Source organism: Plectropomus leopardus, chromosome 1, assembly GCF_008729295.1.
Source record: "Plectropomus leopardus isolate mb chromosome 1, YSFRI_Pleo_2.0, whole genome shotgun sequence".
Classification (NCBI taxonomy): domain Eukaryota; kingdom Metazoa; phylum Chordata; class Actinopteri; order Perciformes; family Serranidae; genus Plectropomus; species Plectropomus leopardus.
Genome location: NC_056463.1, coordinates 11432445 through 11450639, shown reverse-complemented (window position 1 = coordinate 11450639; position 18195 = coordinate 11432445). Strand labels below are relative to the sequence as shown.

Here is an 18195-nt window from a genome sequence, read left to right as displayed (position 1 = left end):
GAAAGGCTTTTCAAAATAATGTGCAAAGTATATTGTGTGATTGGATTATAGGTATTGCTTGTCGTCCTCACTGATCTTGCCAGCAAGCTGTTCATCCTCCACAGCTGACTTGATGTTGAAAGCATACGACTTCAGTCCGTTCTTATCAGACACCTTGTCACGCTGGACATCGTCCTCGGCTTTGTACTGGATCACTTTTTTTCTGCAGTTTCTGCAGATTTTTGTTCATTGCTTTACTACTTTACTACTAATAAATGCAGTGGAATAAAAGGTAATATATTTTCCTCTGAAATGTAGTTGAGTAGAAACTGACAGAAAATGGAAATACTCAAGTAAAGTACGAGTGTGCTATCTCAACACTGTATTTAAGCACAGTACTTGATTTAATATACATAGTAAGAAAACAACAATGAAGGATGGTTTGACGAAAACTCATCAAAAGCCGGGGCAGTTCCTCTCTTTCAAAATAGGGTAATTTTTAAGTTGTTCATTTTTTTAACTGGAAGGTTTCCTTTGCTCAACTTGAGCTTATGCAAACTTAATGGTACCAGTAGGAATCATATCTCTGATATATCTGTACTTCTGTATTATTTTTTTTAAAATAGAAATCCACATTTGTGGAGGGCAAAGTGGTGTTGTAGCTCTCCGGACACTGTCTTGCTGTTGCCATCTAGTGAACATTTTAGGAACTTCAACCATCAGAAAAACGTCTTTTGGTCCAGTCTTTCCTTCTGTCTGTCGGATCTGTTTAGTTCTTTGGTTTCAGCAGTTTTGCTACTTTAATACAGTATGGTTTTGAGATGTTAGAGGGTTAGCTCAGATCTGTTGAAGTGGGGTTGTATGGGGTACTTCCATAGTCGCAATAGTCAGATTGGTGTTTTTCTTGTTAGTATATAGAAAAGTAGTCTGTTTTCTAAAGAAAATCACACAAAAATGACCCTAATTGAACTGAGGAGGAGAAACACATTAGAAGAAAATTCCCAGATCAAATATTGCAAAGTAACATGATATGACGAAATAACCAGAAAGGTTATGCAGTCAGGGGGGTTTCCCCAGTTTCAAAATATTCTTTCTTTCTTTCTTTCTTTCTTTCTCTGCTAAGTCACATCTGTTGCCAGTGATCAGTAGCCAGCGTGTCAGCTGAGCAGATCAGCTGACCTTAGCTTTGCTGCTGTTGGTTTTTCAGAACTTTCCCTGACTTCACTTCACACATTTCTTTAAAATGTTTTTACACCATCTCTGTCCTGGATGCTGCCTGCGTCTGCATGAATCCATTTATAAAAAAAGCTTTTGATCTGACATATATCTGATATATCTCTGACATATAGGTTGGATAGCGCCTAAATTAAGACAGAAACACTACATAAACTAGGATTTAAGCTGGTACTTAAAAAAAAAACATTAAAGAGAAATGCAAGCATAATCTGTATTACACAGTGTTAAATAATAAACCAGTTTTGAAACTTTTTGCGTAATAATACTGTTTTGTCAATACAAGTGAATTGACTTTCTGCCTCTTGTCTCAGGGATAAAGTGCTTCTGCTCCTGTGACAGAAAGTCTTATTTTGTGGAAAAGAAATATTAACCACCAGTACGTAACGTGCATGTTTACAGGATAAATGGCATCTGCAGAGGCAGCTTTTCAACTTTCCTCCTCAGCCCCTTGGGCATTATCGCTTACATGTTTAAAGATTACTGATTGGGCCTTAAGAGATGAATATATTAAAGATAAATATTTGTTTATTTGATATAAATTTATTGTTTTAGTTCACAAAGAATTTAGATTTACAATATTTATGAGCAATCCATTTAATCAAGGCCACAAAGGGCCAATATACTGTAAGTCCTGTTTGACCAGGATAACCAATAACAGAAAACTGCTCAGACATAAAGTTCTTTCAGCCTAAATTGCAAAGTTAGAGCCACAACAGGCCTTGCATCTGTTGAATATATTCTTCAGTTTTAGATTTCTCCGCACTCAGTTCAGAAGCCTCTGTGTTGTCCTTTTGTTGACGGCGCATAATGTCTTTGGCGATGCGTGCGCTGGCAGCCTGTCCGCCGGCCAGGTTTACTGCATGAGGTCCAACCTGTGTGTGGAGGAAATAACATTTTGTTGTTTGGATCTTGTTAAATATGAAAACACTAGAAAAAAGAGGAAGACGTACCCGTAAAGCAGTGTACTGCCCCATCAGGTAGAGCGGGCAGTGTTCTGCCCACTGTAAGCTCTCTGATATGCACGGCCAGCCGTCTAACACCTTCATGGAGGGACACATTTATGAATCTGTTAGTACTGCTTGATCAGGTTACATTGCAAAAATTTAATCTAAATACACTGCTATTATATCTGCATCTTTACCCCATAAGAATTTTTAAAACTTTTTTGAAACCAACCAAAACTTCTCAGTTGGACCCCCTGTCCTATGAGACCATGTATCTAAGACGTTTTCATAGTGTCAGAAAAACAGCCATGTTTTCAGCTTTGTGACAATGCAATAGGTTTTTAACTTAATTTTTTATTAACTTAATTTTAAAAGTTAAAAATGAGAATTATCTCAACACATGAAAGAACATTTCAACCTTCTGGTAGCAGAAATATTCAGAATCACTAACTGTGGATATGCCTCTATTTTATACATACAAATGTAGCCTATAGAAAATATTTGGATGTTCAGCTCACCTGAATGGGGAATTCTTTCATCACCTCAGAAAGCAACGGGTCCTGTGTGACGTCGAGTTTGCAGCCGGTGGCAAGCCAGATCATGTCTCCGGTCCAGTGGTCCCCAGTGCTGAGGGAGAGACGCCAGGCCTGGCTCCTGTAGCACCAGCTGGCTTCACTCACCTGCATGAAACTCAACTTTATTTATATGTAACCTTTCATAGAAATACATTCTGCAAGACTAGAAAACTACAACAACAAAATAGTTCCGTTTTTAAAAAGAAAACAAACAAACAAAATGATCATTAAAAGTCTATAAAACAAAATATATAAAACAGAATAAAAATAAACAACAGGGTAAATGAAGTTAAAAAAAAAGATTAAGACATAAAATTTAGACTGCGATGTCACTCCAAATTAATATTTAATATTGTATCCCATCGCGTAGCACTGGAGTTCTCCATCTCTGTGATTTTTTTCAAAACAAACGTGAACTTATATTCCAGCTGTGCACTCAAGATCAGACTGGAGACGTAAGTCCTTAAAAGATGGATGAGTACTTTTTATCTTCTTAAGTTGGTAATGTTAGAAAACACACGTTTTATATTGTGATTTTTAGTGGAAATTGCATACAATACAGCCAACAGCAGTGGCTTGTTTAAAGCGTTCTATCTGTTTTTCTGTCAGTTCTGCCAATGCTGATTATTTTTTTAATACAAGAATCAATTTCATATGTCACACACCTAAAAGAATATAAAAACCATTTTTGAGCGTTGCTCTACCTCTGGTATCTCAAAAACGAAAGCACTTTTAGGGGTCTTTTCTTGAGCCTAGATGCACGAATACCTGACAGTACGTCTTCACATCCACCTGTCCACTCAGGATGGATGGCTGTAGGTGGCTGTAGGCCTCTGGGGTGACAGCCCCTCCTTTCCTTGCCTGGCGAATCATAGCCAGCCGTTTGTGAAGACTCCGTTCATTATAGAACTGCCGCAAGTAGGCTTGGCCATCCATCTTGATGCCGTGCTCCACATGGGAGTAACGGCCCACCAAGCTCTCCACGTCGCCCACATCAAACTGCTTTAACTGCAGGAGAAACAATCAGGTGTTTGAGGCAGACAGGAATATATATCTACAGTTATGGTTGGTCTTCATGCAGTTTCACACTGTCACTAGACCTGAAGGTGCTTCCTCATGACCCATGTCACATGGCTGGCGCCTTGCTGCAGGGCAATTGAGACGACATGAGCGCTGGTCAGACCTCCACCAACTACCAAAACTCTCTGCCCTGCCTCACACACTACACACAGTTCTAGACACAGAAAGGCAGCGGTGGAAGAAGTGTTTAGATCTTTTGCTTAAAGCTGAAGTTGTTCACTTTTATAAAATAACTTTTTGTCATATTTGCTGAAACTGTTCCTACATCCAGACAGTATTACGAGACAAAATGTCTCAAAAAAATCCGCTTCCTCCTCCTCTTCAAATGGCCTTTAATGGCGTTTGCAAGAAACCACTGTGGCTGAATGAAAACAAACAGCTACATTGGTGGTATTCTACCACTCCACACGTGTTGCAGTGAGGAGGGGGTTAAAATAGCCACTGAAGTCTGCAGAAGCATGAAGACCTCAAGTGAAAGCAAAGTGACACTAAATATTCTGGTAAAAGAAAACATTAAACATTTAATTTTTATACAAATTACTACAAATACTTGCTACAGCACTGTTTTCCTCCAAAGCTTCTTGTGATGTTGAAAAATCTTCAGAAGAAATCAAACTTACCTTGAGTCTCTTTCTGTCTTTGACAATCTGCGTCTTTAAGTTTTTGCCGAGCACTTTGCAGGTGGTGCATGAGATGCACTGTGTGTTGCAAGCGCTCCTCTGGGTAGCTCTCTCCAATGCTTTTCACCCATGACGGGATGTTTGCCATCTGGGCACGGGTTGGACCTGTCGCCATAACAACCTGGCGGGCTTTTAGGATGAGGCCTTCTTGAAGTTTGACTTGAAAATATTTTACTCTCTTTTTGTCAGCCTCTCTCATGGCCTCACCCTCTTTTATCCAGTCAGTCTCCTCTTTCATCTGTTCCTCGTCCTCAATCACAGGAGTGATGCGCTCCACTGTTCCCTTCAGCAGCACTTTGTCCAAGTTGTATCTCTCCACCTGCGGGGTCAGATTCAACAACTTAAGAAACATGCTCAGGTTTAGGTTCCTGACAAAATAACCTAGTCCACCTATCAGAATGACCTACTCCCCATTTAACTACATTTATGCAGGTTGTGGGCTATTCTAGTAGATATTTTATTTGACAGAATGGCCTACTCCACCTATCAGAATGATAAAAAAAAACATTTAATCACATTGGTAACGCTTTACAATAAGTGTACATTAATTAGCATCAGTAAATGTAACGAACACTTAACTAGCGTATCAAGTAATCATTAACCAATGTGTTCATGTTAATTAAGGTGTTAATTCATACATTTTAAAATCTATTACTGGTTAGGTAATAACAGGTTTTTTTCTTCAACATTTGATACCATTAAATGCGTCTTTATTATTGTTAATGTCAATAAACAATTAACTACTGTATGAAATAACACATGAATTACCATGAATACCCCCAGTAAATGAATACTTGACACATCAGTTAATGATTAGTTAATAGTTATTACTACATCATTTAATATTTATCAATGTATCCTTAATAATGTTGTTCATTTAAATAAAGTATTAACTAGTATATAGAATTAAACCTCAATTAACATTCACAATGCTAATAAATGACTACTTTGCACATCAGTTGACTTTTAATAAACTGTTGGGTAATGTATGAGTTACCTTGTAAATTTAAATGACGACTATTAACAAGTGGTCACTTGACACATTAGTTAACTGTTAGTCAGTGGTTATAACTCCATCCAATGTTAATTAACCTGAATTTGTTATTGTTGTTTCTGTTAATAGACTGTTTATATACTATTAAATAATTTATGAATTAACACCTTAATTAACATGAACACCATTAGTTAATGATTATTTGACACATTAGTTGTTGTCCAAAAAGTTTGATTTTGGTGTGTGGGGTACTTGGATTTCTCTAATATGAAAGCCCCGTGCTGCTGTGAGTTGGTTCGGACTTTTCCATGGCACGGTGGCGGATGGTAGCTGTTGCTGCTGCGTAGGTTGTGCTAACAGGGCAGACTTTTTTGCTGACGACAGGGCCAGAGCTGCTCTTAAGACAGCAGCAACAGTTTGTTAATCCAACAGGGAGTCAGGACGGTCCGAGTTCAACACCCCGGTGCAGAAAGGATCGAAGGCAAGTATTGTTGTACTGGAGAGATTTATACTAAGTGGTAGTGGGTTATTTCGGTTGATACCTTGCAGGTCTTGAGTGCCATTACCCAGCCCTAATACTCATCTTTACAAATAAGTCACAAATATGAAGTTTTTTCCTTTTTAAAAGTTTCATCGTCATGTCATTTTGGAATTAACGCAATGCTGTGAGTTAATGAAGATATAACTCCAAACAAGCATTAAGCAAAATTAAAGCCACAACAAAAGTTATTTAGATTCAGCTTTGCTATTTTTTTTTTCCACTTCAGAGGACATTACATCGACTAACATCAAACTTATCTCTAACCTTAACCTAAACCCAAACCTAAGTTTGACTCAAATCTTCACCCTAAAATTTAAATGATTTATGTTGCCGGCTTGCATTTTGTCCCTAACAGGAAGGTGAGTCCCTACAAAATAACAGTGTTAACAGATTTACATCCCGACAACATGAGTAATACACATCTACACAATCACACACGCACGCACGCACGCACGCACACACACACACACACACACACACACACACACAAATGCCACATGTCCAACCTGATCTTTAAAGAAATCCACACTTAGTTTGGTTCCTGGCAGACTGAAGGATAAACTCTTCTTGAGCGTTGAGTTGATATTGAGACGTTTCCTCTCCTTCCTTCCAAGCCTCATGTCGTTGAAATAAGCGTTATCGTCCAGAATAAAAACCTGATCTGGAAGACTGTGAAGCTCCGCTGAACGATCAGACTTTAAAACAAACTCCTGTAGCGCTTTCTGACAAAGAAAACATATACACACATGCTTATTCACAAAAATATAAAAGCACTTTGCTCGCCTCTCCTTCAGAATAAGATGTAGTCCACACTTTATTAATGTATGTTTATACCTTATTGAGAGGGTCTGTGTGCACCAGTGTGTGTGAGCGTAGATGGGGGATGTTCAGAGCTGTGAACTGGCTCTCCCACAGAGCCGTCCACTCTCCGTAGGAATCTACCACTCGAAGACTCATTGGGGGGCATTCGACCCTCTCTGATATCGCTGACTTTGCTAGTCGCTCCTCCAGCGTCAGGCCTGCAGTGACTGAACCAGAACCACATAAGAAATGAACTGTGACGCCACAAAAGAGGCAAAAAAGGAAGAAAAAGTCTGTTTGTAAGACATCACATGCTCATCAAAATGCAGAAGTAGTAACAGTGACAAAGGAGCATTTGTTTATTTGGTATTTTATTTGTAGGGTAGCTTAGTTCCTGGTTCCAGACCTCTGTTCAGATTTATTGAATGAAAGAAGTGAAACTAAATGGCAATTATCAAGATAATGCTAAAGTCATTCCTGGTGCGAAAATCAATTATAAGGCCGGTCAGCCAGACAACATCTAGGCCAAATACACCAGAGGCATTTGATATGAAGTTAAAATGATGACTCAATTCAAGATTAAGTCACTTCATAATGACTAGTTTATACTTTATATTGTGACTTAATAAGTCAAAATGATGATCTGAGTGCATTTTAAGTCAGAATGATGAGAAACTAAACAAAAGAGACAAACATCAAGATATGAGACAAGATACATTAAGATAATTGACTTAAGCTCTGAGTCTACCAAAGTGTTTTTTGGAAACAGCAGGAGCTTCTCAGGAAACGTCTGGCTGGGAGCGCTTCAAAGTCTATGGGTTCATGACAGGAAACAAATTAATGTATGTAGTATACCTTTATCAGAATATTTTGCCTCCATTGTGGTTTTTCACCTTTTGTACATGTAAGATACTGTATGACGGTTGGTCTTTGTGGTACTTTTCCGGTCCCTCCACTATGACTGGGCGTCTGAGTAAAAAGTGACGGTGATAAGTATAGCATTTTACCATCACTTTGGTCCTCACAGCTCCTTACTGACTTAAAACTGTTATAAACAAAGTCCAGCTAATGAGAACGATGTATAAAGTCATACTTTTGTGACTAAATTATTAATTAAATTATAACTTACTTAGTCAAGACTATGAATGACTATTTGTTCAAGAATTATTTGCAATTAGGGCTGCAAACATTTTTTTAAATTTATTTTTTGTTAAAAAGTTGACTAATTAAAAAAATGTCACAAGGAAATAAATATTTATCAAAATCACCCAGAGCCTAAGTTAACATCCTTACAAATTACAAGTTTTGTCCAAACAACAATCCAAAACCTCAAAATATTTAGTTTACTGTGATATGACAGAAAAGAGCAGCAAATTCTCTGAAAAAAAACTAAGCAAGCGGATCTAATTAATGTTTTACATGTAGGACGTGACATATGATAATAACTTATACTCAAGATTTAGTGAGTAAAGTCAAGCACACAGTACCAGCTGTCGCTTTCCTCTTCTTCTTGCCACTGCAGCGTTTGTTGTTTTTGGGTGTTTCTGGGTTTGGCTGAAGCCTCGGAGCATCCGAGGAGGAAGAGGGGAGGCGTGAGTTATGTCTGGGGTCAGCGGTTGGATCAGGGTCAGCGTTGGACAGCAAGCTAGCAAGGGTCAAGGCATGAGGGCCACCCCCGATTATTAACACATCGAGTATCACCATCTGAAACACACACACACACACACACGCACACACACACACACACGCACAGCAACAATAGATAAAGGATAGTATTGCACCACATTTAGTTAGAAAAAAGGCTACTTTCAAAGCCTGTTTTGTAACCAGAAAAGGTTCCTTAAATTGTAACGCCACTTTCACTCAGTGGCGATTTACTTTTGTAGATCAGTTTACATGCATTTAGTTCTCATTTCAGATTCTGAGAGCTTAATTAATCTGGCCTGGAGGAATTTGTTTGAATAGCTGGCTGTGTTCACATACAGTATCATGTGGACACATGAATAGATTAGTAATATAAAAATATGCCAAAGACTTCAGTGAAATAAAGTTAAGTTTGATCATCAATAAAATAAATAGAAACAATTTAAAAGACAAATTGCAGAGGAAAAAAAAAGATTTTGAATCGCTGTTAGCCTTACAAGCAGGTAAATGTAACGACGCCCTGTTGGCAACAGTGAAAATTCACCTACGAAGAATACGTCCAGATGAAGGATTTGTTGATTGCATAAAGTGGTCAAGTCCCTTTGTGTCACTACTGTAATCTTAGAGCAGAATTTTACAATGCTGTTTAGGCTGTTTTAGTCTTTCAATGTGAGGCTGTGAAACAAGCAGATAAATGAAAAACACAGGACGCTCTCAATGAAAGACTTAAAAAACAGCAGAGGATGACCGGACTGACTGAAAAGGACTCTAGTTTATGAAGAATGTGAATTCTCTGTTGCCCTCGCTTAACTGCCGTTTACATCAGTTTTAATCTCAGATGCAAACACATTAGATATTTACAGAATTACCAAAGGGAACACCACAATAATAAATAAAATGCATAACTTAGTCAGATATTTCTGTTTTACATATTTAATTTGATTTGATTTAATTAAATTAATTTGACCATGTAAAAGAAAATGGAGAGAAGATTATAAAAAACAAGCAGATGCACAAAAAAGTAATATTTAGAGACAATGAAAGCATGAAGCATAACGAATGGTCAAACACATGATGAGTTGGTTTACATATTTAAAAAAGAGTGAGAAGAAGTAAAAACCAATTATTGTTTTCTTATTCACGCTGAGCAAAGAGCATTAGAAGACAGCTTTTAGCCTCATGTGCCTCAGATGATAAAAGCCATTCTAGCTTCTATAAAATATACACATGGCTAAATGTTTTTGTACTATTTGAGTTCCTAGAACTCAAAACTATTGATTCAGCATCAACCGTCATCTGATCAGCTATAATTGTGCATCAATGGGCCTGCTAGACTTTGAACTGTGCGTCATTTAAAGTTCACACGAGAATTAAACAAGTGACTACTGCAGAAATTAACTTTATTCAACAACTTCAGCTGCTACAGTGATGAAACTTTTCTTAGTAATCAAACGCACATCATGCTGAATCTCATGAATATAGAGTGTATGTTCAGTGCATGACCGTACCTGGTTAATTATCAACTTGTACCAGCTCCAGAGACGGTGGAAACGTGCTTCAGTGGACGGTGGTAGACTTGAAATTTTGCGACAGTGGCGTGTGCTTCTCATGTAACTCAATCCACCTCAGCGTCAACAGATTTAGCTGGACTTCACTGGCTCAACTGGGAAAGCTGGAAATAGCTTGAGTGTGTGTGTCTGTTTGTGTGTGTGTGCTTGTATAAATTTAGTAACACAACTTGCCTCAGTATACAAACAGTTAAGAAGTTTCACTAGCAGATGTCTGTGGAGTCATGCACACAGACCTCTGAAACATCTTTTCTTTTTTCTTAACCAGGTAAAAGTCTCATTGACATTGAAATTTTTTTTTTCAAAGGCCAGCAAGGAAAAGAGTTTGAATAAAAATTAGTAAAAGAAATTGATTTCTGTGTCCATCTTGGGAGACGTAAGATTTGTAATACACCTACATATATCAAGGAAAAGGTATTAAAGGAAAAACAGAGGCCCGTGGATTATTTTCATCATTTAAGTGATCAAACTGGTTTGCAACTTTTCCACTTCGCTATATTTACGTTACCTTACCATCTGAAACCTGTATGGGCATCAGTGAGCAAATTAGTTTGATTTCTTTCCAAAACATGAGGAAAAAAAGCAATTATTAACTTGGCAAGTGATTTCAGCAAACTGGAGGAAATATGAAAATGTGGCAAGAAAGTGACCTGAAAATTTGTTTAAAATTAGTTAGATGGGATATAGAGAGAGACAGAAAATTATGAGGTTTTTTTTTAAACGGAAAATCTCCATAAAATCACTTTATAATGACTAAAATTCTATATTGTTTTTAAAAATTATTTTTTAATCGTTTGGCTTTTTTTTTTTTTTTCAATTTTCAAGTCATTTCGTATGATTAATTTCTTACTCATTTTGAATAATTTTCTGTTAAGTTGCACATTGCCTTCTTTCCACCAATACCAGGCCAAATGCTCAGATTTTAAAGGGTTAATAAAATACCACACTGACATAATGTGAAGCCAAACTGACCATTACAGTTTGTGGTTAACAGTAAATTATCAGTTCTGTTTCTGGTTGAATACTTACCGCACATTGTGAAAAATTTCTGTTGTTTACTATCAACTGCAGAGTTATATATTATCACAGAGGAACTCATATTCTTCCAGTAGTTCCCGTGTCATCGTTTTCATTTCCTCCTCTCGCTCTTCAGCATTTTGTGTCTTTATGTTAATTTTTGACAGTAACTACAGCAGGTGTCAAGTTATTGGTAGGCTATTCATTATAATAAGGGAAATGAACATCCAGTAAAAGCATAAAAGCTGTTTTATATGACATGCTTACTGTTTTATGTAGCACAGTTCAGGATGGCGTATTTGAGAGTAAAATAAGACCTTTGCTGATTGTTCTCGTGTAGAAAAAAACTAGTATCTACATCAACAGTAACTCTCCTCTTTCTCCTCCCAAGTTCTCTTTTCTCACAAAAATCATACACTGTGTCCCATGTTTAATTGAGGATTTACTAATCTTCATTAACTTCCTTTTCTGACATCAGTTCCACATTCATGACCAACTCAGTGGCCTCTCGGTTGCACTTCCCTTTCTGTTCGGGCAAAGCAGAAGCACAAACACACTTTAAAAGAGCGTCGCTGGCACTGGAGTCACTCTTTGACATAATCATCAGTGGAAACTGTCAGCACCATGGACCTAAAGGTGAGTGACACAATCTCTTAACCTTTTATCTTTTTATTGAACACCACTATATACACTGAGATGAAATATTTTTTCATAATATAGTTGTGTAATTATTGACTGGTTTTAAATTTCGTCATTCATTCCTAAACATCAGGATTCTCGGGTTAAGGGAGGAGTGCTGATCAGCCACCAGATCCATGAAGGGAGGCACCAGTATGAAGTGCAAAATGTGCTCAAGTATAATAAAGTGAGCGGAGAAAAGATGTTTGTCAGGTAAGAATCAGACACACTGTTTAACAGACAATTTGTTTTACTAATGTAACAAAAACATTTTTTTCACTGCTTGTATAAAAGGTGTCCATTTTCTCACCAAACTCCATTCATTGTGTCATATTATTTCAAGAATAAACTCAAACATTTGTGGAATGTAACCAAGTACAATCCTGTAAAAAGCTTATGCCTTACTCTGTTTTGATTCCCTCAGGAGAGGAGACAAACTGATGCAGGTAAACGGCATGGACCTGCAGAATGTCACACCTGAGGAGTTTGCACGATTTTTGGCTAAAGATAATCCAATGCTGGTGAGTTCACAGGTTGTGGAACACTTAACACCTTAAAGCTAGAGTTTCTTTTTCAGGACGTAATGCTGCACGAGAGTTTCTTCTATTGGGAGAGAAATAAATAAAAACGACTATATATGTATGAACAATATATTTTATGTTGAGTCTTAAATAGTAATTGTGCGTGTTTTGTTTTTAATCTTGTTTTTAAAACTTTGGGCAAACTTTGGTCACTTTGTGACATGACATTAAATGTTGATGTTTAAATTTGACTAAAAATTGGATTGATAACACTGTCTTTATATTAAAGTGATAGTTCGGAGTTGGGCTGTATGAGGTTCTTATCCATAGTTAGCGTACTACATACAGTAGATGTCAGTCAGGACGCCCCCAGTTTGAAGAAGCAGGCAGGAGTACCGACTCGGAGGCTAAGCAGTCAACTTATGTGGAGGGGTCAGCAATGAAAAAAAACAAAAAAAACCCACCTTAAGTGTATGCTATAGAACATTTTCAGCACTTTATCTTGCTGGAAAATAGTGATTTCCTACAAGAGAGCTGATGCTTTTATATTTTTCTCTTCAAAACCAGAGTCCATTGAGAAAAACAGTGATTTAAAATTGCTGAACACAGGAGCTGCTGGTTTACTGCTGCCTCAGTCAGTTAGTTTGTTTGTGCTATTGTGAGACTTCAGTATTTAAGATAGTTAGTTCTGATTCACCCAAAATACCTAAAATTCCAGTTTTTCAACCTGGAGTGTGGTGGCTTTGACGAAAGCAGAGATGGGGAACTAGAGCTGTAAATGGCTTCCCCATAAGAGAAGGGCTTCCTGACAGAAATGTGAAGTGGTGAAAATACTCTCAAAAGAGGGTATACTTGAACTCTTTTTTTTTTGATGGGACTCCTTTTACATGGCTAAACTATTTTTTCGCCCTATCCACAGCCGTGCATAGCTTAGCATCTGTAGATAGATATTTATTTATCCTTTCAGAGATCCATTGTGTGCCGTACAGCAATCGTCAGATAAATAAACAGACAAATATAATAACACTAACACCACAAGACAAAAGCATCCGTGTCGGCACTCTTGCTGCTTCTCCAAACTGGAAGAGTGCCGACTGACATCTATTGTAGGTCGTACACTGAAATAAAGTAGCCCAAACAGCTCCACTTCAGATAATTTAAAAAATCCATATAATTACATTGTATCGCCCAGGAAATAGGTCAACATGAAATTTCACTACATTTCAGTATTAAGTTTGACAGTAATTGTGTATGTAGGTGTTTTAAGGTGGATTTCTCACACAGTCAATAACATAAACACACACACGTGTAATAAAGAGACAAAGAAGCTCAATGCACCGTCTGACCCCACACCCACTTCTGCCCCCCTTCTTCTGGTCTTCAGACTGTGCACAAGGCCAGCAAGATGAAGCACACCGAGCAGACCTTCCCAGCTGAGGACACTTTGCAGCCCTTCACCAAGGAATCCAAAATACTCAGTTTCAGAATGGAGATGAGGAGGGAGGAGGACCTGCAGGACAATGGAGTCGGGCAGGAGGGAGAAGCAGAGGAGAATGGTATAATGGAGGATGTTTGCCCATCTGAAAACACGGAGAACGGGGAGAGGGGAAATCTGCTCGTCATTTCCATGAAGAAGACCAGCATCTCTGTGGTGAGAGGGAGGGGCTGCGACCCTGGGAGCCCCTGTCAGGGATGTCATGGGACAGGATGTACTTTGAATGACGTTGTGGTGGTGTCCGAATCCAGCGAGGTGGTGCTGGGTGAGTAAGTTTTATCCTCCTATCTTCTCTTGATATTCTAATATATTTATAAAAACAGACATATTAAACTTTTCAGTTACAGAAAGGTCCTTTACTTATTTGCATTGTTGTCACTAATGTTTACACAGTCCACCAAACTCTGTCAGGACAGAGACGATCATAAGTCAATATCTGACGTTAAGAAAATATTAGATCACAAGAACCAAAGAAGAAGAAAACTGAGACATAAGAAAAAACAAGGCAGACGAGGTAACAGATATCAAAGATGAGTGATGAAAGAAGTATTCACCCCAAAATCAAAAACACATTATTCCTCTTATGTAGTTCTGTTCATCAATCTGGATTGTTTTGGTGTGAGTTGCCAAGTGTTGGAGATATTTACCGTAGAGATGTCTACCTTCTCTCCAGTGTAATGGACCCTCAGCTTGTTGTGCTTAAAGCGCCCAAAAAAAATTCATTTGAAAAACTCGACAGCAATGTCTCTTTCCTTTCTCGTGACCTGGTTACTCCCCCAATCTTGTGAGTAGTTTCATGTGGGAACTATTTTCTTTTTACAAAACTACGCCCACCAACCCAATTACAGCACATAAGGAAGTGTGCATCTACTGCTAGCTCACCTTGCACTGCGGAGAAAACCACCTTTATACTGTAGCTTGGCCGAGGAGGACGACATTAAGATTTACATATCCCACTGTCACGAGCCTCTCATCCATGAGTGGATACATTACTATAGATTATTTCAAGTAACCTGGTCATGATTTCTGAAAAGAGACATTGGTGTTGAATTCTTCAAATGTATTTATTTTTTTGTATTTTGAGCACCACAAGCCAAGTGATATCTAGTACCATTATATTGGAGAGAGGGCAGACATCTCAATGGCCGGGAACTCCAACACTCTGCAACTCACACTAAAACAATTTGGACTGAGCAAGAGCGCAACAGGTGAGAGGAAAAATGACTGTTTTTGATTTTGGGATGAACTGTCCTTTTGAGTAATAAGAGTGTATACATTTTTCACCACTGGTCTTCGATAACTTTTACCTTGCCTGCATCGTTTGCTAATGTGATTCCGTTTTCTTCTTCCTAAGTTCTTATCTTTTAATATTAAATGTCAGATTTTAAATAACGATGGTCTCTGTCTGGGTAGAGTTTTAGCGGACTGTGAAAAACACCAGGGTACTTTTGAATTGTGGGTCATCTGTCCCTTTAAGTAAAAGTGGAATCAAGTAAATGTATTTAGGTACCCTCTTTTTTATTTCGTGAACAGTTGACCTTTTTGCAATACATGTCTTAAACAGGTCAAGAAAACAGCCAGAAGTCCTGAAATCCTTTATGTTTTTAAATCTGATCAGAGCTCAGCGTTATAGATCACTAATATGCACTACAACTTACTTCTATTGGTTAGAGCTATTTACATACAGATAAAATATAAATGAGGGATTTATCACCCTTGTCCTATTTTTTATTTTATTTTTGCAAAGGGGGAGTGTGGTTTCAAATCCGCATGTCCATTGTTTGACTGTTTACTGTGTCGCTTTCAGTTCCAAGAGGAGGAGACAGTTTCAGACAGCTGAAGTCGTTTCATACTCCAGTTGAACATGTCGTCTCTCACCGTTACCTCAGAGGTCTCTGTTCGCAGAGCAACCTCTTTGCTTCAGAAAACCCAGGTTTGTTATCCAGACCAGCAACCTGCTAATCACCGCAATAATTTGCAGAAATAGTAGATGAGTTTTTAATTTCACTTTTCAAATATGAAATTCCTTTGGTTTGGTTTGTGTTCAGAGGAGATCACCATCTACTACTACAAGTCAACTGGAACCTCTTTCAGAGGAATGCCAGTGGTCCTGAACTTCAGCAGGTCCAACTGCTTCCTCAGGTGCTGCAAAGAAGGCGAAAGGGTGTTTCTACGTGTGGAGGTAATAACTGTCACTGAGTGAGTGAGTTCATGAACACAGAGTTAGATTTAAGGTGCATTGACCTGAATTTTTGCTTAAGCGTGACACTTTTGGCTTTTTTGACACGTGAACTATTTTATGGTCCCCCGGAGGATGAATCCTACTGACTTTGTTGAAAGACAGCAGCAGAGGAAAAAAAGAGGGAAGTTGTTGCTGTCAGATGAGAGTTTCATTCACTGGAAGGCAACAAACTGGAAATAGATTATTTTCCCCTTCTGTATGCATTTTTGCAAGGTCACAAAATGTCTGAAAAACAGCCCTCATCCCATCTAATGTTCTGCACTTTTTGACTTTCATACACCAGTGTATCTCTATCAAGGCAGTCCATTTGTTCTCACAAATTAGGATCTCAAAATCCAAAGTTTATGATTGGAAATGACCTGAGACTACTTATTGTCGCTTATATAAATAGATGCTGAGAGCCCCCGGGGTCTTAAAACCCGGATATTAATTAGCGTTTTAGCACTTCTGGTTCTCTCGTCTTAAAGTCAGTAAGTTTTTTTCAATGAGTTTTTGGTTAGAGGCCTGAAATAAGGTCTGTGGTAAACACAAGCTGAAGAGATTTTCAAGTTTTGTTTTACAAGATAAGATCAGTAAATACACCACCAGTGAACTCTGATGCTTTTATGTGTCCTTTAAAAAAAGGTGATTTCTAACAAGTGGCTAAATGAGTATACAGAACATCATCATGCCACACTGCGCCGAACATGGCTTCACAGCCTCGCTGTGGTGGCAACAATGAAATCTTGGTGCAGCACATTTATAGTCTTACAGAAGCTTTTTAAACCTCTTGATTGGCATTTAGGCTTTGAAAATCATAAGTGGTGTTTGTCTTTGAAGAGTATCTTGCTGAAAAGAAAGACAAAAAAGTTTGTGTGCCACAGATCTTATTTTTTGCAATAACCCAAAATCAAATGGAATAATCCCATGGGCTTTTGTTGATGGAACCAGGGTGACACTGACTTTTGCATTTGCCTACAGAAAATTGTCATCAGGCATTAGTTTTGCAGGCAGTTGGTCATAAACCAAGGTAGCTACCAGACAAATGAAAATTTTTGACCTGATGATAGAGAAAAGTCAGGTAATCAAAAAAGTCAGTAGGACACATGATCTGGAAACCATTTCTGTCTGTACAAATTTCATGCGACACTACCAAATGAGTTGTGCACCACTAAATGACCGATGTCCATCCTCACCACCGTTAAAGGACAGTAATCGTGAAGTGCTGCTTAATGGATGCATGTTTCAGAAAATACAGATTAACAAGTTGATGATTATGATTGTGACACTTGCAAGCGATGTAATCGTCTCACTGCTGAGCTGTTGAACCACCTGTGCTCTCACTGATGGATGTCCACGTTTGTTGTTGTAGACATGTGAGAAGCAGCGGCTGAAGAAGATCTCCAAGAGCGACGAGAGCACCCTCTCCTTTGTCTTTTTCATGAAGGGGTCGCAGCAGCAGCAGAAGTTTGAGTCAGCGCTGCACGGTGGCTGGTTTATCCAAATAGACAACGCCCATTCAGTGAAAATGGCGGGCCTGGAGGGAGGGGCGGGAGATGAAGCGTTCCTCTTTATCATTCAGACGTAAGAGAGTCACTTTCTTCAGACATGTCCTTAGTTCTCAGTCAAGTTCACCATTTAAAATTCACGAGTGGATTTTATTTGTGACTTGATATTAAACAAAAGAAAAACACAAGAGGAGCTCATTTGTTTTGTTGCCACCTGAAACCCAACTAAGTTAATTCTGCTATTGCAGAAGTGCGTAGATATGTATCATACAGCCAGATAATTAAGAGAATGTTTTGTAATCAGTTTTGTCGTTTCAAGTGACCTTTTAAGCTTATTGCTTTTTTTTAAATTTCTTTTTACAGCTATTGATATTTTGTGTCATAGGGATGTGACTTTCAATTAAAAAATACATTCAAAATAAAGGTGGCGTGACAGTTATTTTATTTAATGAACAATTATTTCAAATTTAAACAGGTTCAATAAAAATAGAATATTGTTTACAATAAACAATTACATTTTCATAAAATATTTAACTGTCTGAGGACAGTGAACAAAATAGACATTGTCAACAAATCTGTACAAAGAAATTCCATTAAAATTAACAGTTATAATTGTATTTAAATATACTTTTAAATGTACTTTTTTTTGTAACTGTCGAACTTGAAATATAACTGATTTACTTAAAGGACTAGTTTTTGAAGATTATATTTTA

The 18195-nt window shown here is 37.9% G+C and overlaps 2 protein-coding genes across 2 annotated transcripts; one reads left to right on the top strand and one right to left on the bottom strand.

The window, feature by feature from the left end:
* Positions 1 to 1916: 1916 nt before the first annotated feature.
* On the bottom strand, positions 1917 to 10057 carry zgc:113276 (uncharacterized protein LOC553748 homolog). The gene is given in 11 exon segments (XM_042487512.1): positions 1917 to 2087; positions 2166 to 2255; positions 2678 to 2839; positions 3503 to 3742; positions 3835 to 3968; positions 4459 to 4696; positions 4754 to 4813; positions 6536 to 6751; positions 6864 to 7057; positions 8318 to 8534; positions 9983 to 10057. Coding segments are annotated over 10 exon segments (1722 nt in total). The 5' UTR covers positions 9983 to 10057.
* Positions 10058 to 11610: 1553 nt separating this feature from the next.
* Positions 11611 to 17905, top strand: il1fma (interleukin-1 family member A). Its single transcript, XM_042488026.1, has 7 exons — positions 11611 to 11695; positions 11832 to 11950; positions 12162 to 12258; positions 13643 to 14018; positions 15561 to 15686; positions 15802 to 15935; positions 17347 to 17905. The coding sequence occupies exons 1-7, from the start codon at positions 11684 to 11686 to the stop codon at positions 17560 to 17562; spliced, it is 1080 nt and encodes a 359-aa protein (XP_042343960.1). The 5' UTR covers positions 11611 to 11683; the 3' UTR covers positions 17563 to 17905.
* Positions 17906 to 18195: the final 290 nt, after the last annotated feature.